This window comes from Rattus norvegicus, chromosome 2, assembly GCF_021556685.1.
Source record: "Rattus norvegicus strain SHRSP/BbbUtx chromosome 2, alternate assembly SHRSP_T2T, whole genome shotgun sequence".
Lineage (NCBI taxonomy): Eukaryota > Metazoa > Chordata > Mammalia > Rodentia > Muridae > Rattus > Rattus norvegicus.
The window spans coordinates 194,043,373-194,070,317 of record NC_141535.1 but is presented as its reverse complement, the minus strand read 5'-3'; the positions used below and the strand labels follow the sequence as shown (position 1 = coordinate 194,070,317).

General features: G+C 42.5%; 1 protein-coding gene and 1 long non-coding RNA gene across 3 annotated transcripts in view; one reads left to right on the top strand and one right to left on the bottom strand.

The window, feature by feature from the left end:
• The window catches only part of Lrig2 (leucine-rich repeats and immunoglobulin-like domains 2), a 63,680-nt gene that overhangs the window by 20,031 nt on the left and 16,704 nt on the right, over nt 1-26,945 (top strand). For both annotated transcript variants that reach the window (XM_087624592.1, NM_001107710.1), the window contains 7 exon segments: nt 5,570-5,713; nt 5,842-5,985; nt 6,377-6,520; nt 6,714-6,857; nt 13,292-13,372; nt 15,125-15,196; nt 15,455-15,523. In XM_087624592.1, coding sequence (XP_087480718.1) covers nt 5,570-5,713; nt 5,842-5,985; nt 6,377-6,520; nt 6,714-6,857; nt 13,292-13,372; nt 15,125-15,196; nt 15,455-15,523 — 798 coding nt within the window.
• LOC148006737 (uncharacterized) lies at nt 18,190-21,948 on the bottom strand. Its single transcript, XR_015676710.1, has 2 exons — nt 20,017-21,948; nt 18,190-19,193 (listed from the first exon to the last, which is right to left on the bottom strand). It is a non-coding gene; the product is annotated as an uncharacterized LOC148006737 (long non-coding RNA).

The window sequence follows — 26,945 nt, the reverse complement described above, 5'->3', positions numbered from 1 at the left end:
CTATGTATAAAGGCAGACCTATTAGAATTATACCAGACTTCTCACCAGAGAATATGAAAGCCAGAAGATCCTGGGCAGATGTCATATAGACCCTAAGAGAACACATGCCAGCCCAGGTTACTGTATCCAGCAAAACTCTCAATGAGCATAGATGGTGAAACCCATATATTATGACAAAACTAAATTTGCACGATATATTTCTACAAATCCAGCCTTACAAAGGATAATAGATGGAAAACTCCAACACAAGGAGGGAAACTACACCCTAGAAAAAGCAAGAAAGTAATCTCTTTGCAATGAAACCAAAAGAAGAGAGACACACAAACATAATTCCACCTCTAACAATGAAAATAACAGGAAGCAATGATCACTCTTCCTTAATAACTCTTAACATCAGTGGACTCAATTCCCCAATAAAAAGATGGAGACTAACAGACTGGATATGTAAAGAGGACACAGTATTTTGCTGCATACAAGAAACATACCTCAGAGGCAAAGACAGACACTACCTCAGAGTAAAAGGCTAGAAAACAACTTTCCAAGCAAATGGTCTGAAGAAACAAGCTGGAGTAGCCATTCTAATAGCGAATAAAGTTGACTTTCAACCAAAAGTCATCAAAAAAGATAAGGAAGGACACTTCCTACCCATCAAAGGAAAAATTCACCAAGATGAACTCTCAATCCTAAATATCTATGCTCCAAATGCAAGAGCACCTATATTCATAAACTTTAAATTAAAGCTTAAATCGCACATTGCACCTCACACAATAATTGTAGGAAATTTCAACACCCCACTCTCATCAATGGACAGATCATGAAAACAGAAATTAAGCAGAGACATAGAGAAACTAACAGAAGTTTTGAACCAAATGGACTTAACAGATATTTATAGAACATTTCATCCTAAAACAAAAGGATACACCTTATTATCAGCACCTCATGGTACCTTCTCCAAAATTGACCATATAGGCCTCAGCAGACACAGGAAGATAGAAATAATCCCATGCATCCTATCAGATCACCACAGACAAGGCTGGTCTTCAATAACAACAAAAAATGACAGAAAGCCCACATATGCATGGAAGTTGAACAGTGCTCTACTCAATGATAACTTGGCTAAGGAAGAAATAAACAAAGAAATTAAAGACTTCTTAGAATGCAATGAAGGCACAACATACCCAAACTTATGGGACACAATGAAAGCTGTGCTAAGAGGAAAATTCATAGCTCAGAGTGCCTGCAGAAAGAAACAGGAGAGAGCATATATCAGCAGCTTGACAGCACACCTAAAAGCTCTAGAACAAAAAGAAGCAAATACACCCAAGAGGAGTAAAAGGCAGGAAATAATCAAACTCAGGGATGAAATCAATCAATCAAGTAGAAACAGAAAGGACTATATAAAGAATCAACAAAATCAGGAGCTGGTTTCTTGAGAAACTCAACAAGATAGATAAACCCTTAACCAGACTAACCAGAGGGCACAGAGAATGTATCTAAATTAACAAAATCAGAAATGAAAAGGGAGACATAACAACAGAATCTGAGGAAATTCAAAAAATCATCAGATCTTACTGGAAAAGCCTATATTCAACAAAAGTGGAAAATCTGGAGGAAATGGACAATTTTCTGGACAAATACCAGCTACCAAAGTTAAATCAGGAATAGATAAGCCATCTAAACAACCCCATAACTCCTAAAGAAATAGAAGCAGTTATTAAGTCTCCCAACCAAAAAGAGCCCCGGACCAGATGGGTTTAGAGCAGAATTCTATCAGACCGTCATAGAAGACTTCATACCAATACTGTCCAAACTATTCCACAAAATATAAACAGGAGGAACACTACCTAATTCCTTTTATGAAGCCACAATTTTGCTTATACCTAAACCACACAAAGGCCCAACAAAGAAAGAGAACTTCAGACCAATTTCCCTTATGAATATTAACGCAAAAATACTCAATAAAATTCTTGCAAACCAAATTCGAGAACACATCAAAACGATCATCTATCATCATCAAGTAGGCTTCATCCCATGGGTGCAGGGATGGTTTGACATATGGAAATCCATCAATGCAATCCACTTTATAAACAAACTCAAAGGAAAAAAAACCACATGATCATCTCATTAGATGCTGAGAAAGCATTTGACAAAATTCAACACCCCTTCATGATAAAAGTCCTGGGAAGATCAGGAATTCAAGGCCCATATCTAAATATAGTAAAAGCAATATACAGCAAACCAGTAGCTAACATTAAGCTAAACGAAGAAAAACTTGAAGCAATCCCACTAAAATCAGGGACTAGACAAGACTGCTCATTCTCTCGCAACCTATTGAATATAGTACTCAAAGTCCTAGCCAGAGCAATCAGACAACAAAAGGAGGTCAAAGGGATACAAATTGGAAAGGAAGAAGTCAAAGTATCACTATTTGCAGATAATATGATAATATACTTAAGTGACCCCAAAAGTTCCACCAGAGAACTACTAAGCCTGATAAACAACTTCAGCAAAGTGACTGGGTATAAAATTAACTCAAACAAATCAGTAGCCTTCTTCTACTCAAAGGATAAACAGGCTGAGATAGAAATTAGGGAAATGATACCCTTCATAATAGTCCCAAATAATATAAAATACCTTGGTGTGACTTTAACCAAGCAAGTGAAAGATCTGTATGATAAGAACTTCAAGTCTCTAAAGAAAGAAATTGAAGATCTCAGAAGATGGAAAGACCTCCCATGCGCATGGATTGGCAGGATTACTATAGTAAAAATGGCCATTTTGCCAAGAGCAATCCACAGATTCAATGCAATACTCATCCAAATTCCAACGCAATTCTTCATAGTGTTGGGAAGAACAATTTGCAAATTCATCTGGAATAACAGAAAACCTAGGATAGCGAAAACCATTCTAAACAATAAAAGAACTTCTGGGGGAATCACCATCCCTGACCTCAAGCTGTATTACAGAGCAATAGTGATAAAAACTGTATGGTATTGGTACAGAGACAGGCAGGTAGATCAGTGGAATAGAATTGAAGACCCAGAAATGAACCCACATACCTATGATCACTAATGGAAAAAAGATAACATTTTCAACAAATGGTGCTGGTTCAACTGGAGGTCAGCATTTAGAAGAATACAGATCAATCCATTCTTATCGCCCGGTACAAAGCGTAAGTTCAAGTGGATCAAGGACCTCCACATCAAACCAGATATACTCAAACTAATAGAGGAAAAAGTGGGGAATAGTCTCTATCACATGGGCACTGGGGAAAATTTCTTGAGCAAAACACCAATGGCTTATGCTCTAAGATCAAGAATCGACAAATGGGACCTCATAAAACTGCAAAGCTTCTGTAAGGCAAAGAACACTGTCATTAGGACAAAATGGTAACCATTTTGAAAAGATCTTTACCAATCCTATATCTGATAGAGGGCTAATATCCAAAATATACAAAGAACTCCAGAAGTTAGTCTCCAGAGAGCCAAATAACCTTATTAAAAAATGGGGGACAGGGCTAAACAAAGAATTCACAGCTGAGGAATATCGAATGGCTGAGAAGTACCTAAAGAAATGCTCAAACTCCTTAGTCATCAGGGAAATGCAAATCAAAACAATCCTGAGACTCTTCCTCACACCAGTGAGAATGGCTAAGATAAAAAATTCAAATGACAACAGATGCTGGCAAGAATGTGGAGAAAGAGGAACACTCCTCCATTGTTGGTGGGACTGCAAACTGTACAACCACTCTGGAAATCAGTCTGGAGGTTCCTCGGAAAATTGAATGTTGCACTACCTGAGGACCCAGCTATACCTCTCTTGGTCATATACCCAAAAGATGCCCCAACATATAACAAAGACACGTGCTCCACTATGTACATAGCAGCCTTATTTATAATAGCCAGAAACTGGAAAGAACCCAGATGCCCTTCAACAGAGGAATGGATTCAAAAAATGTGGTATATCTACACGATTGATTACTACTCAGCCATCAAAAATAATGATTTCATGAAATTCGTAGGCAAATGGATTGAACTAGAAAATATCATCCTGGGTGAGGTAACCCAATCACAGAAAAACACATATGATATGTACTCACTGTTAAGTAGATATTAGCCCAAAACCTCCAGTTACCCAAGATACAATCCACAGACCACATGAAGCTCAAGAAGGAGAATGACCAAAGTGTAAATTCTTCACTCCTTCTTAAAAGGGGGAACAAAAATGTTCATAGGAGGGGATATGTAGGCAAAGTTTAGAGCAGAGACTGAAGGAATGGCCATTCAGAGACTGCCCCACATGTGCCCCCCCACCACAGCCACCAAGACTGGATAAGATTGGCGAAGCTAAGAAGTGCATGGTGGCAGGAACTGGATATAGATGTCTCCTGAGAGACTCAGCTAAATCATGTCAAATATAGAGGTGAATGCTAGCAGCAAACCACTGAACTGAGAACAGGATCCCTGTTGGAGGAATTAGAGAAAGGATTGAAAGAGCTGAAGGGGCTTGCAACCCCATAAGAACAACAATGCCAATGAACCAGAGCTCCCAGGGACTAAACCACTACTCAAAGACTATACATGGACTGACCCAGGGCTCCAACTGTAGCAGAGGATGGCCTTGTTGGGCACCAATAGAAGGAGAAGCCTTTGGTCCTGCCAAGGTTGGACCCCCAGTGTAAGGGAATGTCAGGAGGGTGGGAAGGGGGGGTTGATGGGGAGGGGAGCACCCTTATAGAAGAAGGGGAGAGGGATGAGATAGGGGGCTTATGTCTGGGCAATCGGGAAAGGGAATAATATTTGAAATGTAAATAAAAAAAATCCGGGTTGGGGATTTAGCTCAGTGGTAGAGCGCTTGCCTAGGAAGCACAAGGCCCTGGGTTCGGTCCCCAGCTCCGGAAAAAAAAAAAAAAAAAAAAAAAAAAACAGGCTAAGGAGATTGCTCAGTAGATACAAGTGCTCTGCAAGCACAAGGGCTTGAGTTCAAATCCCATATATCTATCTGAAAATTAAGGCATGTCTGTATATGTCTGTAACTCCAGCATTGGGAGTAATGAGAGGCAGATCCTGAGAGTTCAGTGGCTAGCCAGCCTATCCAAAATGGAGAACTTAATGGTTCTCTGAGAGTCTGAGCTTTTGGTTCCACGAGAAGTCCTGTCTCAAAATGTATGAGTCTGAGAATGATAGAAGCAAAGTTTGGTTATACCTTTTCCTTTCTCTATCTTGCTCTAGCCTCTGCACCCGCACACACACACACACACACACACACACACACACACACACACACACACACACACACAAGTATCAGTTAAGATTTTTGTGTTCTGGTTCATAAGCATGATTGAGTATTTGTGCCTTCACATCACATGTGCTTCCCAGGAACCTCGTTACTTACAACCTTGGCAAATATGATTTTGCCCGATGGTAAACAAAAGCCTGACTTGGGGTGGGCACTGGAAATAGCAGTTAAAGGATTTGTCAATGTGCACAGCTATGTGATAGTTGGAGCTGGGGTTGGGCCTGGGTGTTACCACTGTTTCTTTTCTTGTGCCATCATCTTGTCCTTGCAGGAATTTGAGTAATAACAGGATAACCACCTTGGAGGCTGGCTGCTTCGACAACTTGTCAGGTTCTTTGTTAGTGGTAAAGTTGAACCGGAACCGAATTAGCATGATTCCACCTAAAGTCTTCAAGCTGCCTCATCTCCAGTTCTTGTGAGTAACAAAACTGATGGATTATAGGAAGACAAGTTTTCCACTACAACAGTTTTTCTTTTCAATTACTGTAAGAGTAACTCAGACAATTTTCTAACTGTAAAGTTTTTTTTGTTTGTTCGTTTAAGGGAACTGAAAAGAAACCGGATTAAAATTGTAGAAGGCCTTACCTTCCAAGGACTTGATTCCTTACGCTCATTGAAAATGCAGCGGAATGGAATTAGCAAACTCAAAGATGGAGCGTTTTTTGGCTTGAATAATATGGAAGAATTGTAAGTATTAGAATAGGGGACAGTTGTGAGGACTCTTTCTGCCTTCTGGATTGAACCCCAGGCCTTACACATGCCACACCCCTTGCTGTCATACAGACTTTAAATTTTTTTTAGTTTACTGGAATTTTTGTTGTCATTCATAAGCTTTCAATATAAAAATAAATTGTATTCATATTGCTTTGACTCTAAATTAGCAGACTTTATCTGGATTGGGAATGATGTACCACTTGGTCTGTTGGTTTTATAGATACTTAGTCGCTTTAGAGCTTAGGTTTGCTGGGTCACTGGAGTTCAGCAAAGGTGTCTGTCTGCCAGTTTAAAGGAGATTGGCAGCTGTGCTTGTGTCGCATGCCTTGTGTTGAGTTACTTGCTTCTCTCTATACCCATGCAGAGAGCTGGAGCATAATAACCTCACAGGAGTGCACAAGGGGTGGCTGTATGGCTTGCGGATGTTACAGCAGCTGTACGTGAGCCAGAATGCTATTGAAAAGATCAGCCCGGATGCGTGGGAGTTCTGCCAGAGGCTGTCTGCACTGTAAGTGTCGCGCTGCTTCAGGGGAGAGGTGGGACCAGGCAGATGGGTCAGCTGTTCTCATGGTAGTCGTGAGTCTGGCATCCCTAGCTCCTCAGTTTTTGTTGGGAAACTAAGCGTAGCATGGCAGTGGAGTAAAATTCATAGATTGGGCTAATATAATAATCCCTGACTTTCAGTGTTTCTTGTCTTTTAGGGATTTGTCCTATAACCAGCTAACCCGCCTTGATGAATCTGCCTTTGTGGGTCTGAGTTTACTGGAGAGATTGAATTTAGGGGACAATAGAGTCACTCACATTGCTGATGGTGTATTTAGGTTTCTTTCCAATCTTCAGACATTGTAAGTTTTGTTTTGTTTGGTTTTTAATCTCTTTTAGAAAGAAACTAAGCAAATGAGTGAAAATAATCAATATGAAAATGGACATGTGCCAGTATTTTGTGCTTCTTTTGTTCTCTATCCCATAAATAAATTTTAGAGCAGGTTATACTTTATTCTGAGTTAAGTGTCATAACAGCAAAGACTCTCCCTGTCAGTTGGCAGTGTCAGAATGCTGTCACCTGTTTGTTCTCATGACAGATAGTGTCCCACAACTACTGGTTTTCGTCTGGGAGGATGCAGTTACAGTGGTAGCAGTTCTGTTTGCTGGTAGTAGCTTGCTGCACAACCTTGGTGGTTTTTTGTTTTTGTTTTTTTGTTTTTTTTGTAATATTTGAGTCTTTGGGGATAATGCTAGGGATTAAAACCTCAGCATATCAGGCCAGCATCTTACCACCAACCTACATCTTCATGACTTTGCCCAAAAGAAACTAACTCCTTTTTAATTTTTTTTTTTTGAGATAATATTTCAACATGTAGCTTAGGTTGGACTTGAACTCTTCGTTCTGCCTTCAAGGTGCAGGGATTATAGGCATGTACTACCATGCCTCACTAAATTCTCTCTCTCTCTCTCTCTCTCTCTCTCTCTCTCTCTCTCTCTCTCTCTCCTCCCCCCCTCTCTTTTGTGTATATGTGTTGATTTCAGCATTCTATTTATGACTGAGTATTGAATACTCATTCTCCTCACCTTGGCCAGTTATGAGTCTCTTCAGCTGGCCCACTCAAGAAAAGAGCTTTTCTAATCAAAGCTGACAATTATAGTCTGTATAGCTATAGATTTGTCTATATAGTCATATATAGTCATGTAGACAAATATATATTCATAAATAATTATTTAGATGTCAAATATTGGGCACATTGTGTCCATTAGGAAAACATAGCAGTCTCTTCCCCAGCCATGGACCATGTTTGTGGATCAGGCCTCAAATCCAATCACAACGTAGTTGGTAACAGTCTTGTTGATGTTAATACCAATGGGCACATCTTGCCTTATACGTCAGCAGTGTTGCACACAGGGTCTATTTCTGTGAAGAGACACCATGACCGAGGCAACTTTTATAAAGGAAAGCATTTAATTGGGTGCTTGCTTGCAGTTTCCGAGGATTAGTCTGTGAACATCATGGCAGGGAGCGTGGCAGCAGGCTGGCATTACACCGGAGCAGTAGCTGAACGCTTACATGTGATCCTTAGGGAGCAGACAGAAAGACTGGGCCTGGTATGGACTTTGAAACCTTAAAGCCTACCCCCAAGTGACACACCTCCTCCAACAAAGCCACACCCCCTCTAGCAAGGACACATCCAATTCTTCTAAAACAGTTCCACTAACTGGAGCTCAAATATTCAAACTGGAGCTAATGGGGGCCAGTGTCATTCAAACCACCACATTCCACCCCCTGGCCTCTTAGTGCTGGGAGCCTGTGAATGGGTTGAAGTGGGACTCAGTGTTACACATAGGTCAAAAGATTGATTATCTCCTGCCTTTTAACTCTTTCTTAACATTTTGTGCTAAAAACTTAACTATTACTTGTGCTTTAAATAAGTGCTAATATCTGGCGATTAACACATGCTGTATAGAAGTGGGGAACTAGGGGTTGGGGATTTAGCTCAGTGGTAGAGCGCTTGCCTAGGAAGCGCAAGGCCCTGGGTTCGGTCCCCAGCTCCGAAAAAAAGAACCAAAAAAAAAAAAAGAAAAAAAAAGAAAAAAAAAAAAGAAGTGGGGAACTAGGTAAAGGGTTTATCTTCTTTTTTCTGCCAGGCAGGCAGGAGCCCTTCACTGTCCAGACTGATTAACTCTTTGTGAACCAGAGAGGGAGGAAGGAAAGGAAAGGAATTAAGATCCTTTACACTGGCAGATATGCACAGACACACATATATTCATACCCCCACACTCTGGTTGGGCCCAACCATCTGTCTCAACAACTCTACAAGTATTCATGCATGCCTGCTTACATACACATATACCTATATATGTACATATAAACAAACAGACATTATACATACATACATTTGAATGAATGGATGGATGGATGGATGGGGCAGAGCTCCTCAAGTCACCACATCATCTTTATTTTTTTCCTCTGGCCTTTTTATATAAAAGTTCTTGGTCTTCTTAGAAAATTACCTCATAGATAAAATGTTACACAAAAGGGGAGTTGTAAAAAGATGTTGATATTAAGTTTAAGGTAGCATTTCATTCTATAAGCTCATTATAAGTTCAAAGCAACAGTGTCACATGGCCATGTCTTATAGTACACACCTGTGGCTTCATCCTTAGATCTGAATGATTTTTCCTTGAACACAAGTTTGTTCTAAGCCTATTTCTCTTTTTAGTGTAATTATGAAAGCTCATTTCTTATTATGTAGCCTTTAGTTAGTCTTATGAGGAATGCATACATTCTGTTCTTTTTTTTTTTTTAAGATTTATTTATTTGGTGTGAGTACACTGTAGCTGTTTTCAGACACACCAGAAGAGGGCATCTGATCCCATTATAGATGATTGTTAACCACCATGTGGTTGCTGGGAATTGAACTCAGGACCTTTGGAAGAGCAGTCAGTGCTCTTAACTGCTGAACCATCTCTCCAGCCTGGATATTCTGTTATTGATTCTAACTTTATTACATCTTTCTGGCATGACCATCTCTTATAACACTCTTCCTAAAATTACATGAATCAAATCAGGAATTCTACAAAATCATTGATTCATCTAAACAGTATTAATTCATGAAAGTTCATCTTTACGTTGATCTGCAGGAAATCTGTTCAATAGGGTAGGCTAATGCCCAGGGATTATTATGCTAATTTAATAGTGATAAGAAAGGCATATCAGCTGCAGGAAGAAATCCTGAGGTGAAGTCTCTTTGGAACCTTGCCTCATAGAGCTCACCCATCTTAGTCCATACAAAAAGATAGGATACCTCCAAGAAGGCCACCTGCTAGATTTAGCCTTTCCTAGATGTCTCCTGACACCATAGGCTTGTAGCCCAATCATAATGCAAAATGCATTCAGTCCATAGTCTTTCACAGTGTCAACACTATTTAAAAGTCCAAAGTCTCTTCTGAGACTCAAGTCTTCGAACTGTAACCCCTGTAAAATCAAAAAGCAGATCACATATTTCCAACATACAGTGACATAGAATATATATTCCTATTTCAAAAGGGAGAGAAGGGAGCATAGTGAGGTAATACTAGACCAAAGCAAGACCAAAACCCAGGAGGGTGAACTCCAAATTCTGCATCTCTATGCCCAGTGTCAAAGGGCTTGTTAGATGCCTTTTTATATCCCATTTCTTCCAGCTTTGTTGACTGAAACACAGTTCTCTCTTTTGGGCTGGTTCCACATCCTTTCTGTAGCTTTCCTTGACAGGTATCTCAAGGTTCTGCCATCTCCAGTTTCCAATTACGTTGTGGGGTTTCCAATGTAATCCAAGTTTCACTTCCATGGCTTCATACAGTGACTTCTTTGGGCCATGCAGGGGCTCTTCTGCCACACACCTCGTCTCTGTGGCTTTCTTTAACTGTTGAAGCAGATTCTACAATCCTTTTACTGTACCCTTGATCAAGACAAAGCTGTGTGGCCAAAAGTGCCAAGTTGTACTGCCTGCTTGGGTTGATGCCTGCTCCCCTGTGTGAGTGTCATTTGCATAAGCTTTGGCTTGTTGGTGGTTGTAATGGGACTTTTCTCGGATCTGCCAGCAATATAAATAATGACATAGATAGAATCTTTTTAATATTTTAAAGCTTAAGCCCTTAGCTAGGGCAATCTTCCAGCCAGCTGCCTAAACTTAACCAGACCAATTAGCCTACCACCTTCTATGTGACTAGGTCTGTACCTTTGTGCTTAATGTTTATCCTGTTCTCTCTATGTCTACCAGTGAATCCTCTTTCTTTCTGATTTCTTCTTTCAGAGACCCTCTCTGCAAGGATGTTCTAGCTTTCATTTCCTGATCAGCTATTGGCTGTCAGTTCTTTATTAAAGCCAGTCAGCAAGTAAGGAAGGTGAATGTTTACAGGCTATGAGGCCTGTGATGGGCCATGGGAATAACAGTACCAAGATCTGCCAGTACTCAGCTCTCTGCTGGTTTGGCAATCAGCAACTGAATATACAGAGACAACCTTCACCGAATAGGCAGAGGTTACCCCAACACTTTGCTTTTTACAAGTTTCAAGGTTATCTGGTTGGGTCTTGCCCTGAGGTACCATTCCCTTCATTCCATTTAGCATTAGACTTTTTTTTGTAAAGTAACTTACCATCTCTGTGAGCACAAGGCTTGGTACCAACATTCCTTGCCTGGTGCTGTTATTACTCCAAACTGTACATTTTACATTTCTTTTTGCCCTGTTGGCCCCTTTTATTCTAGATCTGTGTAACAGTGATAACTGCATAACACAGTGCTAAGCTGCCTTGACATCTCTGTCAACAGCACTAGTCTAGACTGCTTCAATTTAGTCTCTGGCAGATTTTTTTGGACTAAGGGCAGAAAACAAGTACATTCTTTGCCAAAATATCACAAGAATGGGCTCTAATATTCTTCCCTTCTGAAACCTTTTGAGCTGGGCCTCCATAGCCACATTTCTTTCAGCACTGTACTGTCTTCCATGTCCTACTAGGATGGTCCAATTAAGCCCTACTTACAGCATTCAACGTCTTTCTTTATCCAGAGGCCCAAAGTTTTCTATATATCTCTAAGCAACTGTATGGTCAGACCTGTCCCAGCAGTACCCTAGTCTCTGATAGCAACTTCTCTCTAGGTTCTACTTCTATGATGAAACACTATGAGCAAGGCGACTATAGAAGCAAGACTTACTTACTTGGAGGCTTGCTTATAGTTTCAGAGGGTTTTTGTCCATGACCATCTTGGCAGCGACTGTGTAGGCAGCAGATAGGCAGGTGTGGCACTGGAGTAGTAATTGGGAGCTTACATTGAACCACAAGATGGAGTCAGAGAGAACAAGACTGGGCTTGTTGATGGCTTTTGAAACCCATCCCCAGTATCAAACCTCCTCAGACAAAACCATACCCCCTAATCCTTTCCAAAATAACTGAGAATCAGTTACTCAAGCATATGAGGTCATGGGGGCCATTCTCCTTCAAACCACAGCACACACATGCATATAAGAACACACACACCTGGCCTTAAATTGGGAGAGATCTACCTACTTCTGCCTCCAGAATGCCTGGAGTTAAAGGTATGGTTATTTTTACGTGTGTGTGTGTGTGTGTGTGTGTGTGTGTGTGTGTGTGTGTGTGCGCGTGCATGCTTGCTTGTATGTATGTCTCTCGACAAGGTCCTGCTGTGTTACCCAGGCTGGCTTTGAACTCTCCATCTTCCTGTCTTAGTCTCCTGAGTCCTGGGATTATAGGCATAAGCCACCATGCCTCTTTTGATGAATAATTTGCAGGAGGGGGAATGTCTGAAGAATTGATGGTAAAATAAAATGAGCTATATTAGTGTTTTACTTGAAGGCTAAGCAAGAAGAAACCTCTCTTGGCATCCACATTTTATATAATCTTATAAATCAGAAAGTGTGTGCCTTAGTTTAGTATGAGATAGCTTTAGGAAGTAAAAGTGATTAACTACTTCTAATATAACTGGTTTCATCAGCACCTGATATATACGAGTGTACTTTCTCTAAGAATGGAATAGTTTTTGAAGAAAATAGTTTATAAGAATAGAATAGTTTTTAAAGAAAACACAGTGAGAGGCGGGAGAGTTGGCTTGGTGGTTAAGAGCACTGACTGCTCTTCCAGAGGTCCTGAGTTCAATTCCCAGCAACCACATGGTGGCTCACAACCATCTGTAATGGGATCTGATGATGTGTGATCACATCTGTGATGTGTCTGAAAAGAGCTGTGCTCATATACATAAAATAAATAGTTCTTTAAAAAAAAGAAAAGAAACACAGTGAACACTCTAGCAGGTAGTCATATAATTTTTTGCTTCCCAAGGGGAATTCTTTTTTCTTTTCTTTCTTTTTTTTTTTTTTTCTTTTTTGGAGCTGGGGACCGAACCCCGGGCCTTGTGCTTCCTAGGCAAGCGCTCTACCACTGAGCTATCTATTTTTGAGGCAGGGTCTCTCTATGAAGTTCTGATTGTCATGGAACTCACTCTGTAGATCAGGCTGCTTTGAACTCACGTGGTTCCGCCTGCCACTGCCTCCAGCAGTTGAGTACTGGGACTAAAATGTGCACTGCCATGCCCTGTGCTTAGTTAATTTATTAATTTTTCTGTGTTTATCACAAATATTTCTTTAAAAAGAAGGACTGAATCTTCATTACAAATGACTGTTAAAATAAGGATTGAACTTAGCATGTCCATTTATGTTGCTGTATTAGGATGCTGCCTAGTGGTGTGCTGGTCATATGGGCTAACAGTCTTTTTCTCCCTGACACTTTCAGAGATTTGAGAAACAATGAAATTTCATGGGCCATAGAAGATGCTAGTGAAGTCTTTTCAGGTCTCAAAAGTCTCACTAAATTGTATGTATCTGTGATGTTTATATATCTAATGTCTTTTCAAGGAGCAGTTTTAAATGTTACTGCATAATGTTTATTTTATATAGCCAGAAAGTCTGAGCCTTCTAAAAAGAAAGTTTTGTTTGTTTGTCAAATAGATTGTTCTTTGGTACTTTTTTGTTTATAAAGTATCCCTATGGAAATTTGTTTTTTATTTCTTAATTAGTTTCAGATTAGCATTGTAAGAGATGGGTCTCATTACGCATGCTCATACATGTTTATTACTCTTTGTCACATTCATTCCCCTTTCCTGCAGTCCTCTTCCCACTTCCTCCCTGCTGCAGGTGATTCCCCTTTTATATCCAGGTAGTCCCTTCTGCTTCTTGATAACATATGCACCATTCTCTATGGGTCTCTTGCTTCCCCTCAGGATCCCTTTTCTAGTTTCATGACTTACAAACATACACACATATATACACACATATGAAATTCTAAATCTAGGTTCTGCATGTGAAAGAAAATGGTTGTATCCATTTTCTTGTAAATGCTATAACTTAATTTTTCCTTATGGCTGCATACAATTCTTTTGCATATATGTGTTACCTTTGTCTGTTAGAATGAACATCTAGGCTGGTCCCGTTTCTTGGCTGTTGGGAGAAGTGCAGCACGGTGATGCACGTGTCCCTGTGGCATATGGCCTTAGGTATATATCTACCAGTGGCGTGGCTGGACCATATGATAGTTCTATTTTCAGGTTTTGGAGGAACCTCCATACCGATTTCCATAGTGATACTACAAGTTTCCATTCTCAGTCTTGTGGGATAAATAAGTTACTGACTAGAGTTTCCATTCAAGTAAGAGCAGTGCTCCAAGAAGACATAGTAGAATGAGTAGTACAATCAATCATGGGAGCTATCTGGGGAGCCAGTCTAACAGGAAAAACATTCTCCCATGAAACATTTGAGATCTCCGATGAGAGAGATTTCTCAAAAGATTCATACTTGTCTGAACATCTTTAATCTGACTATCTTTTATTAAAGAGAGAAATGGAGAACTGTGAGGAAATGAGGGAGAGGAAATAGTATGATCAAATGTGTAATGTGTGAAAATTAAAATAAAATTTTTTTTCTTTTTTTTTCGGAGCTGGGGACAGAACCCAGGGCCTTGCGCTTGCTAGGCAAGCGCTCTACCACTGAGCTAAATCCCCAACCCTAAAATAAAAATTTAAAAGAAAAAAAAGAGAAGTGGAGGATTTAACCTCACTTGGCATAGGCAAGCCTCCAGTCTTTTAGTGGTTAGGATGAATGTTCAGAGGATGTCCGTTGAGCTCTGAGGTCTCAGTAGATGCTTTCATGTTGTGCTTTGTATTAATTATTAAGTTCATAACTGTCTTAAAAATGCTTGCTTTCATTAAGCCAGCGTGTATAATTTTTCCCTTAGTTGTATCTCAGTAAAGCCATTAAAGTGGCTAAAGGGATGGCTCTGAGGTTAAGAATGTGTGCTGCTCTTTCAGAGGGCCTGAGTTTGGTTCTTAGCACCAACATTAGGAGACTCAATAAGCACTCATAACCTCCACTCAGGGGATCTGATAGTCTCTTCCGCCTTCTGCAGGCACAGCACTGAACATGTACATACATACTTCTCCCCCCAACAAATACATACAGACACATAACTAAAAAATAATTTTTAAATGTGCATAATACCATAATGCTGCAAGCATTTAACACAATTATATGTCATATAGATAAATATTTAATGATTTTAATTTTATTTCAGAATCTTGCAAGGAAACCGGATTAAGTCAGTTACACAGAAAGCGTTCGTTGGCCTTGAATCCCTTGAGTATCTGTAAGTATTTCATATATATTTACTCACTGTATAATCTTCGTGCTGGCGTGGTGGTGCCTGCCTTTAATCCCAGTCCTTAGGAGGCAGTGGCAGGCAAATCTTTGTGAGTTTGAGGATAGCCTGCTCTACATAGCAAGTTTAAGGCCAGCCAGGGTTGCATACTGAGACTGTATGTCAGTAGGTGTTAATGAGCATTTAAGCATTTATGTAACTTCATTGCAGAAATGGTTACTGATGTTGCATTTCTCTTGATTTCAGAGATTTGAATAACAATGCTATAATGTCTATCCAAGAAAATGCTTTTTCTCAGACTCACTTAAAGGAACTGTAAGTAATTTTTTCTCTTTTGTTAGTCTCATTGTATATAAAGTACACTATTTGTGTGCCTGGTGCTCACAGAGGCCAGAGGGGATCATTAGATTCTCTGGAACTGGAGTTATGGATGATTGAAAACCGCCATGTGGGGGATGAGACTTAAACTGACTGTTTTGGGAAGGTCAGACAATGTTCTTAACCAGTGAACCGTCTCTCCAGTCCTTTATTGTCTATAAAGTGAAGAAGGTGCCTCAGATGCTTCAGAAGCATGGGATTAGGCAAGAGATAGAACAGTGTTAGCACTGAGTCATTTCAGTAGTGCTGTCATTCAGAGATAATCCAGCATTGTCCAGTCAATGTGCGACCACATGAGTGCTGCCTGTGTTCACACATAGGAAACCTTAGCACCACTTCTGGGCTCCAGTGTGGATTTTATTTTCTTTCTTTTTTTTTTTTTTTAGATTTATTTATTTATTATATATGAGTACACTGTAGCTGTCCTCAGACACACCAGAAGAGGGCATCGGATTCCATTACAGATGGTTGTGAGCCACCATGTGGTTGCTGGGAATTGAACTCATGATCTCTGGAAGAGCAGTTGGGTGCTCTTAACCGCTGAGCCATCTCTCCAGCCTCGGATTTTACTTTCTAGACTGTCTGAAACGTGTGTCTCCAGTTCTTACCCTATGATGGGGTTAGGGTGGGTAACAGCTGATTTTGTTCTTTGTGAAATTGATCTAGGATTTTGTGTTAGTAATTTTAATGTGTTTAAACTACTAAGGTGTTCAGAAAATTTAAATATTGCGGTAGAAAAAAGGTAATGTTTTATACTTTTCCCCCCATATAATTTAAAAAATATGGATGTGTGTTTTGCCTACATGTATGTCTCTGTACCATGTGCATGCCTGGTACCTCTGGAGGCCAGAAAAGAGTGTCAGACCCTCTGTAATTGGTGTTGTAGACAGTTGTGAGCTGATATGTGGGTGCTGGAAACTGAACCCAGATCCTCTGAAAAAGAAATGCTTTTAACTGCTGAGCCATTTCTCCAGTACTTCCTATATAATTTTTTAAAATTGCTTTTAAAAATTATTGTATGAGTATGAGCCTTAGTTTATGTAAGTATACTACATGTATTCATGTGTGAGTTCAAGGAGATCAGAAGAAGGCATCAGATCATCTGGAACTGGAGTTACAAATGCTTGTGAGCTGCATTGGGAGTGCTGGACCACAAGTCCAGGTCCTCTGTAAGAGTTCTTAATTGCTAAGCCATCTCTCCAGACTCCTAAAATTGGTTTTATTGATTTAGAGAGTTTTCTGAGTGAAGGAAGTTAACCTGGGAATTCTTACTAATTTAAACTGGTGTTGGAAAAATCAGTTTATTTAAAATGCCTCAGCTAGGGCCTACTCAAATGACATGCAGTAGAATGAGTTCATGACAAGACAGTGATAAAAATGAAGAGAAAGCTTTTAGAAACTTTTATAATTTGATATTATGACATCTTTGTATAGTTTTTAAAAGTCTTAGTTTTGGGCCAGTGACATGGTTCAGTGGACAATGGTACCTGCCATCAAGCCTCACAGTCTGACTCCTACAAGTTGTCCTCTGACCTCCACGTAAGGGCATGGCACATAACCAGGTGTAATGGTGCACACCTTTAATCCAAGTACTTGGGAGGCAGAGGCAGGCGGATCTCTGATTTCAAGGTCAGGCGGCTCTGCATAGTGAGTTCAGGATAGCCAGGATCATATAGAGAGACCCTATCTCAAAAAAAAAAAAGGGGGGGGGGCTGGGGATTTAGCTCAGTGGTAGAGCGCTTACCTAGGAAGCGCAAGGCCCTGGGTTCGGTCCCCAGCTCCGAAAAAAAGAACCAAAAAAAAAAAAAAAAAAAAAAAAAAAAGGTATGACATGTATGAATGCCTCCCCCAGCCTCCCAGCACGTTTACACACATATATGGTAAATAAAAATTTAAAAGTTATCTTGAAGTACTGATTTGTAATAGGTTGGAAAATTTAAAAACAGTTTCTTACTACAGGTCGAGATGTGTTAGAAATGTGTCTTTAAGTTTGTCTTCAGACCCTTGCTCCATTTCTTTTTTTTTTTTTTTTTTTTTTCGGAGCTGGGGACCGAACCCAGGGCTTTGCGCTTCCTAGGTAAGCGCTCTACCACTGAGCTAAATCCCCAGCCCCCCTTGCTCCATTTCTTATAACCTGTCACATAGGCAGATTGCTTAGCTGGAGATTCAGTGTTTCTTCTCAGAATGGGAGTAGTGGTTCCCTAGGGTCATGTGACAACAATGAGATAATTTGTTTACTAAGACATTCATTCATCCTCTATTGTGTACTGTATTGGAACATGGTCTCTGTTGTTACTTCATATTATATTAAGAAAGTTTATTCTAAGGACGATCAAGAATTAAAACAGTAAGGGCCAGGGATGTAGTTTGGTTGGTAAGGTGCTTACTTATCTAGCATGTACAAGGCTCTGCACTTTATTCCCCAGCACTGCAAAACAGTAACAAAAGTAGAATAAATAGATGTAGACATGGAAGGTTTTGAGAGAGCGCTGAGCACTGATCCAAGGCACATAGTAAAAATCAAATTGAAAAGCTCTCAGGGAGAACTTTCCCTCGGGATGGAGATCCTCTAACTCCAAAGACCAGACCGAGACACCACAGGATGCAATCAGCAAGAGGATTTGGTTTATTGTCGGGATACACAGGCACAGGCACCTGCGGGCGCTTCAGTCACTCGGGGGACTGGCGCACCCCACGGAACCAAGGATGGGCTTTTATAGGATTTTGGGGAGCAGAAGCAAGCATACAGAAGCAGATGCATGGTTACAGGGATATAATTGGTGGATTCTAATATGGCAAGGGTTTAGCCCGGGGGCAAGTTTCCTAGCTACCTTCCTGAAACATAACGACTGACTCGGCCCCCCCAAGGGTTCAGCCTGGGGGCAAGTTTCCTAGCTACCTTTCTGGAACATAACGGCTGACTCGGCCCCCCACCAGGGTGTGGGACCTCTCCCGGGGCTTTTCTCATTGTCAGGTGCTCAACTGCAGTCGTCCTGTTGCCAGGCCTTCAACCAAACACATCTTGCTTGGCAGCCGCTGTGTACTCAGTGTTCTAACCTTTCTCTGAACCAGTCATCTTAAGTACAGCCTTGTAAAATGGCGTTACTGCTGCTAAGCTGGGGTCTTTCATTCCCCCATTTTTTTTTTTTTTTGTTAACTTTGAGTGAAATCTTTCACTCGACTTGGTCAAGAAATTTCTGTCTTGTGGGGGCTTATTCCCCCACTGACTCTAAGCCACAAAAGGGCTAGGAGGAGCCACGTAGGAGTTTTAACTTTAAGGGGTTTGGAGTGCGCTGAACTCTCCATGTCTGGGGTGTAGTGTTGTAATTCCTCAGACCGGACTGTCTTGACGTGTGATGCGTGGATCTAAGCCGCGACTCCGTCTACCTTTAGGGCGGTCGGGGTAGTCAGGAGGACGGTGTAGGGTCCTTTCCACCGTGGCTCGAGATTCTTGGTCTGGTGTCTGCGCACCCACACGGTATCTCCAATCTGGAACGGGTGTAGCACCACCGGATGTTCAAGCTTGTCCTGGTAAGCAGCGGCCAAAGGTCTCCAGACGTCTCTCTGCACAATCTGTAGGGCCTGTAAATGGGCCCTCAGAGAAGGGCTGTCAGCAAAATCAGCAATGTTTGAATCAAAGAAATGGACAAATGGGGGTGGTGTTCTATACATTATTTCAAAAGGAGTTAGTCTCGTGTTTCGTGGGGAAGGCTTTGACCCATCATGAGAAGGTGTCTACAAACACTAGGAGATACTTGTATCCATATATACCTGGTTTAATTTCAGTAAAATCAATTTCTCAATGGATGTCGGGACGGTGTCCCCTAGGACGAACTCCTTGTCTAATCATGGTCCTTTTCGGGTTAACCTGAGCGCACACTTTGTAACTCTCAGTCACCTTTTGTATTGCTTTGTCCCGATTCAAAAAACACAGATTTATCTCTTCTCGATCTAGTAAGGTTTTCATCTTCTTAAACCCCAATTGGGTTAATTTATGTAAAAAGGAGATCAATTCAAAAGTCCTTTGTAGACCCACTGTTTTAGTTGAGGGTGGTAGATGGCCCCCATTTTTTTTAGGAGCTCTATGTCCTCATGGGCGTAAACCCAACTGGTTTGTCCCACTGGTGGGGGCGTGGGTTGGTCTGGGCTATTTAAGGGCAAGATTTGTTTGCTCATGGCCGCTTCTCGCGCCGTGGCATCGGCCAGCCGGTTTCCTCATGCCTCTGGGTTGTGCCCTTTCTGGTGTCCTGGACAATACATAATACTCAGTCTTTTGGGCAAGAATAGGGCTTCTAAGAGGGCCAGAATTTTAGCCATATCTTTACCCTCAGATGTGAGCAGCCCCCGCCTCCGGTAGATCTCCCCGTGGATGTGTGCCGTGGCAAAGGCATAACGGCTGTCTGTATATATATATATATTTAGCCTCTTACCTTTTGTCATCTTGAGCGCCTGAGTCAAGGCGATGAGTTCAGCCCGTTGTGCGGAGGTACCAGCAGGCAGGGCTTTCGCCCAAATCACTTTGTCCTCCGTAGTGACCGCAGCTCCAGCCTTTCGCTCTCCCTCTGCCAAGAAGCTGTTGTCATCCGTGTACCATGTGTGGTCAGCATTCTGAAGAGGCTGGTCCGATAGGTCCGGCCTGGTTCCATGTACTTCTGCGAGGATTTGTAGGCAGTCATGCTGTTTTGCCTCCTCTGGTAGAGGAAGCAAGGTGGCAGGATTGAGGGCGACTACGGGCCCAAACTGAACCCGTTCTGCATCCAGTAACAAGGCTTGGTGCGAGAATTAGAGAGCCAGCGGTCTGGGGGCTGCTTTACCAAGGCCTCCACTGCGTGGGGTGCTAGGATGGTGAGTGGCTGTCCCAAAGTCAATTTTCCTTGATCAGGACAGCAATAGCAGCCACCATCTTTAGGCACGGTGGCCAGCCGGAGGCCACAGGGTCCAATTTCTTAGACAGGTAGGCCACAGGGCGTTTTCAGGGTCCCAACCTTTGTGTTAGGACCCCTTTAGCATATACCCCTGTTTCTCATCGATGAACAGTTACTGAGCAAATTGTAAGGGTTTGGAACAGTCGGATGAATATCTTTTATCCTCTTGTTGACCTTTCTCAAGTCTTGTATTGGCCTATAATCTCCAGTGCCGGGTTTCTTAACAGGCAGAAGAGGCGTATTCCAAGGCGACCGGCAGGGGACTAGGAAGGAATGGGTCACCTTACCAGTAGCCAGCTGAACCCGGCGGTCCGTAGTCCATCGGTATTGTTTCTCACCAGTAGCTCCTTGTACCCAGGCCGTCCGGTCGCTGAGTTGTCCTGAAGCTTGAGTGAGGACTGAATGCTGGGCTCCTGTGTCTACCAGGAAAGTAACCAGCTGCCCCCCAACTTTAAGCGTTACCCTGGGCTCAGGGGGGGGGGGTCCTGGCCATGACCTCCCTAATCTTTATCTAGAGCCAAGAGGGAGGTTCGTGGTCGAGGCTTTCGGGGTCCGCCAGGCTTCTTGGGGCACTCTTTGGCCCAGTGCCCTTTCTCTTTGTAATAGGCACATTGATCTTTATCCAGCTTCAGCCCCTTTCGAGCTCCCCCCCTATCTCCCTTCCTTTCTTGGCCCTGAACTACGGCGGCCAAGATTCGACTCAATTCTTTGTTTTTTTTTTTTATCTCTCTCTTATTAAAAATCTTTTCAGCTTCTTTAAGTAAATCCTGTAATGTATAGCCCTGTAAATTTTCTAACCTCTGTAACTTAGTCCTGATATCTGGAGCAGCCTGCCAGATGAAGGACATAGAGACACTCGTCATTTGTCCTGGGTCATCTGGGTCATAGGGAGTGTACATACGGTAGGCCTCCTTAAGTCTCTCTAGAAAGGCGGAGGGAGTTTCCCCTGCTTCCTGTAATACCTGTTTTACCTGAGCCAAATTAGTAGGGCGTTGTATAGCCCCTCGGAGACCCGCTAGAAGCAACTGGCGATAAAGGCGTAGGTGTCCCTTACCTTCAGCTGTATTAAAATCCCAGTTTGGTCTCTTAAGTGGGAATGCAGCATCAATTTTTTCAGGCAGCTGGGTGGGACGCCCATCATCTCCCAGAACATGCTTTCTGGCCTCTAGGAACACTCTTTGTTTTTTTTCTGAGGTTAAGAGGGCCTGTAAGAGCTGTTGGCAGTCATCCCAAGTAGGCTGGTGGGTAAGTAAAACAGATTCTATTAGGTCGGTGAGTGCCACCGGATCTTTGGAGAAAGAAGGGTTGTGTTGTTTCCAATTGTAAATGTCAGCTGCTGAAAACGGCCAGTATTGGGTCTGGCCACCGGTTCCCTGTCTAAGTGGGAAAGCCTGGGAGGTTGAATCTGGCATCACCTCGCGCTTATTGTGCAATCTCCCTGCGACAGGGGAGAAACCCTTATCAGACTGTGGCCGGGCAACTGATCTGGCCGGCGGCTCTGCCTCCTCTGTTTTAGCCGGGCCTGTCAGAGAGAAGATCTATGAGAGGGGAGTTTGGGTCTGCCGGGAGGACAGGTTTCTTAGAAGGCTCTGATTTCACAAAGGTAGAGAGAGGAAGACGTGGCCGGCGGACCGGGCGGGGCCGAGGGGACAGACTGGGGGTTGAGGGGAGGCCAATTCGGGTCCACGAAGGGTTCCGCCCGGGTGGGGGGGGTTAAGGCGAGACTCTCTCAAGTGATAATATAAGAAACCTGGTCAGGATGTCCGTGGACGACCCGATCTTTAACCTGTAAAATAATGATCTTATTAAATGTGCCATTCACTGGCCATCCTGCTCCGAAAGTGGGCCACTCGGATGTGTAGAGAGTCTGCCCTTTTCCTTTTTTTTTTTAACCTCGACGGACTGGTTGTGTGCCCGGTCGTGGCAAGAGTGAGACTTAGGGGCGTTGTTAGGGACTGTCCCATGTTAGTTCTAAGGAAGATTAGAACACAGAGAAAACAAACAACACCAACAGTCAAACAAACAACAGACAGGCGTGCTGCACGGCTTTGGTACCAAACTGAAAGCAAAAAGTCAGATGGAGGTGGCAAAGGTCCGGGGCCCTCTGAAAGCCAAAAATACAGACAGAGGTGCCGTTAGTCCGGATCTTTCTCCTCTCCCAGATTGGGCCTCGAAAAGTCGGGCCCTAACACCCTTGGAACGTCTTCCAGGGCTGCGGGGCGAGAAGTCCGAGCTCGTCAGCTCCTTCTTCGTCCCGCCCAAATTCCAAACAACCTGGCTGAGCGCTCACAGAACAGACCTGGCTGAGCGCTCACAGAACAGACCTGGCTGAGCGCTCACAGAACCTGGCTGAGCGCTCACAGAACAGACCTGGCTGAGCGCTCACAGAACCTGGCTGAGCACTCACAGAACAGACCTGGCTGAGCGCTCACAGAACAGACCTGGCTGAGCGCTCACAGAACAGACAGAATAAGGCAGAACGAGACAAAATCAGACAGACAGACAGACGCCGGCCAGCTTACCTCCCAGTGGGTGGTCGGTGGTCCCTGGGTGGAGGATCTCCTTTCCCGGCCAATGCACCAAATGAAAAGCTCTCAGGGAGAACTTTCCCTCGGGATGGAGACCCTCCAACTCCAAAGACCAGACCGAGACACCACAGGATGCAATCAGCAAGAGGATTTGGTTTATTGTCGGGATACACAGGCACAGGCACCTGCGGGCGCTTCAGTCACTCGGGGGACTGGCGCACCCCACGGAACCAAGGATGGGCTTTTATAGGATTTTGGGGAGCAGAAGCAAGCATACAGAAGCAGATGCATGGTTACAGGGATATAATTGGTGGATTCTAATATGGCAAGGGTTTAGCCCGGGGGCAAGTTTCCTAGCTACCTTCCTGAAACATAACGACTGACTCGGCCCCCCCAAGGGTTCAGCCTGGGGGCAAGTTTCCTAGCTACCTTTCTGGAACATAACGGCTGACTCGGCCCCCCACCAGGGTGTGGGACCTCTCCCGGGGCTTTTCTCATTGTCAGGTGCTCAACTGCAGTCGTCCTGTTGCCAGGCCTTCAACCAAACACATCTTGCTTGGCAGCCGCTGTGTACTCAGTGTTCTAACCTTTCTCTGAACCAGTCATCTTAAGTACAGCCTTGTAAAATGGCGTTACTGCTGCTAAGCTGGGGTCTTTCAAAATGACTAATATTTACAACAAAAATAGAAATATTAAAATCTGGACTCTGGGTGTGGCCAGTTGGTAAATACTTGCCTATAAATCTGGATTTATCCCCTAGCATTGCACTAACCAGGCAAGTGGTACACACCTATAATCCCAGTACTCAAGATGCGAAGGTAGGAGGATCAGAAGTTTCAAGTCATCCCCCAACCACCTGTCAAGTTTGAGATCATTCTGGGCTACATAAAACCTTGCCTCGAAAATGTTTGAAAAATAATCATTAATTACTTTTTTCATGTTACAAAAATTAGAGGGACCTTGTAAAACATTTGGACTTACTTCTAGGGAGAGCTAATTCATAAGAATTCAATTTAACTATAAATCAGTTTATCGTTTTTCTATCAGTATAATCTGAGGGTTAGCAAGAAAGTTTTAACTGTTATGAGAACCTAGTTCAATGTATATTTTTTGGGTAGTAGACAGTATAGTTTCAATGTAGAGATTGACTAGGGAGATGAACAATTAACAAGTATTTAAACAAATTTCAGATAGGCTCCTGACTCTTCTAGGCTTATCTGAGTACTATTTTTTGGACAGGGTCTTGATATGTAGACCAGGCTGACCTTGAACTTAAAGATATCTGCCTCCTAAGTGCCACTATACTCTAGCCCATCTACTATTTTTTAAAGTTAGCTTTGTCTGAAACCTTTCTGAACCTAAAAGTTTAGCAAGGATCCTCCCGTGCACATATCTGGGTATCCCTAGACACCCTAAATAACTGATCCCATTTTTCCTTCTGTACCGTTCCCCCAGGTCATGTCTGACCACTCTGGCCTGCCTTTAGCCAGAGTCTTTGTAGGTTGTTTTAGCTGGAGCCCTCCTCAGTTCTGAAGCCACCTACTGATTCTTACCCCTCTTTATCATTGGCTAAAAACTCCTGTTTGCTGTTGCCTGTAACTGGAGTTGAGCCAGCTTCTTTCCTCTGTTACAGAATTTCATTGCAGTGATCTCTGTGCTTGGGAGATGGTCTTGAACACACTCTGCCTTACCAGGCTTTAGCAAGTGTCATTGAATAACTTTTCCTTTAATGGTTATGGTGTTGTGGCATGGATAGGATCAGATTCATCATTGGACCCCCGGGCCTCTCACCCAGGACTCCCAAATATACACCTTTGAAGCCTTTGTCTTCATTCCTGACTGATTGATCGGGGATCCAATGGTGAGTCAGAGTGGTGAGCCATTGCTCTGGACAAACATCAGCTGAGCTGGTAAGGAAAGATGTTGATTCTTGAGATTCTGAGTGCAGTTTCTGAGCTGGAGCACAGTGCTTGCTACACTTCATACCTGCTTGCCTGAGGCCTTCCTGGACCTCTTTCCTGAGTTTTTCCTGCCTCCCTGGTGTATTCTTTGCCCTCTGATTAGACCCTGTTGTCCTCCAGGAACTTTTCTGCCTGCACTGGAAACCCTGGCAATCACATGTTCTGCTGACTCTGTCCACTTAACTGTCCATTTCCTAATTATTGGAATTTTATTGTCCTCTTCTGGGGAACTTACGGTCTCCCTGTACTGGTTCTTCTTAAGATCACTTCCTCTGTCCTTTGAGTCTTTGATATGTCTCTGAGAATTCCCCTTCTGCATTTGTCCATCCACCCACATCAGTCCATATCCTATTTTAGCTGCTCTCCTTCCAGGTTACCTATCGTCATTGGAGATTCTCCAGACTTAATAGACCTCAAATAGCAATTGTGTGAGTCTGTAAAACGCTGGATGGAAGTATTATTTTATCTGTACTCAGATGGGCTTTGGCGATACCCAAATAGCTCCAGTGTGTCTCTGTAACCTCCCTAAGATTGAGTAGATGTCATGGCAAAATAATTTTTAAAATTTTTAATTAGCATATTATTGATTAGACATGGTTTTATTAGGATATTTTCATGCATGTATGTAATGTGTTTTGATCATATATATTCCCTATCCCATTTATCCTCTCATCCCCTAATACTTCCACTAATCATCTTCCCAAGTAACTTCACTTCTATTTTTCTATCTTTTTTTGTTTATTTTTGTGACCCAGTGAATTCCTTAGGGCTGTTTACAGAAGCATGGGCACTATATCCATGTCTATAGCACTGAAGAAAATGTCTCCCCATCTCCAGTAACCCTTACCAGTGTATAAGTCCTCAGAGGGGTCCCAAGCTGATAATCTCCTCTACAAATGTCTATGTTTCACTGTATCCTTGAGGAACATGTCCCTGTGCTGATACTACATAGTACCAAACCTACGCACACTATAAAATTACCGTGGTGGAACAATAGCGTTCACTTGTCCTTCCATGTCTTGTGCTTCTTCATCACTTGTGGGCTGGAACTTTAACAAATTAAAGAAGAGTTATTTGAACCCAAGCCTCTGTAACACTATAACAGTCATCTAATAATCAGTGTGGCCATTAAATCATTAATGGGTGACCAGCATATGCAGTGTGGATATACCAGACAAAAGGATGATTTATACCCTGAATGGAACGGCATAAGGTTTTAAAATGTCTTAAGTATTCTTTAAACTTGTAAAAATTTTTACTGTTTTATGTGAACAGGTAACTTACCTGCATATACATTTGCACCACATGCATACCTCCTGTTCAAGGAGAAGATGTGATAGAATGTTGGAACTCCTGGAACTCAAGATGATTGTGAGCCATCAATCATATGGGTGCTGGAAACTGAGCCTGGGTCTTCTGCATGAGAGCAACAAATGCTACTAACCTCCGAGCTATTTCTCCAGCCCTGAGTGGGGAGATTTTTATAGGTCAGGCTTGGGTGCAGTGTGCACATAAGTCTATTCTGCACACATTCAGTGGTGGGAATTCTGGGACATGGATACTCCCTAACTACAAAGACAGACTAGGAAACTAATAGTCATGTGCTCAGAAGGAAAAAAAAGAAGCTTAGATCTCCCAGATTTGGAGTTTCAGATGATTGTGGGACTTGAACCTGGGTTCTCTGGAAGAGCAGCAGTGCTCTTAACTGCTGAGGCATCTCTCTGGCTCCACAACTAAATTTTTTTTAACTTTATAGTTTTCATGAGAAATTAAGGTTACTCAGAGTCTTAATGTATGTAAATTAAATAGGAATAACAGTAACAAAAGTTCATTGGCATTTGTCTATCTTAGTGTGTGTGTGTGTGTGTGTGTGTGTGTGTGTGTGTGTGTGTGTGTGTATGTGTGTGTGTGGGCTACTTGTCAGTGGGTGTCATGGTGTATATCT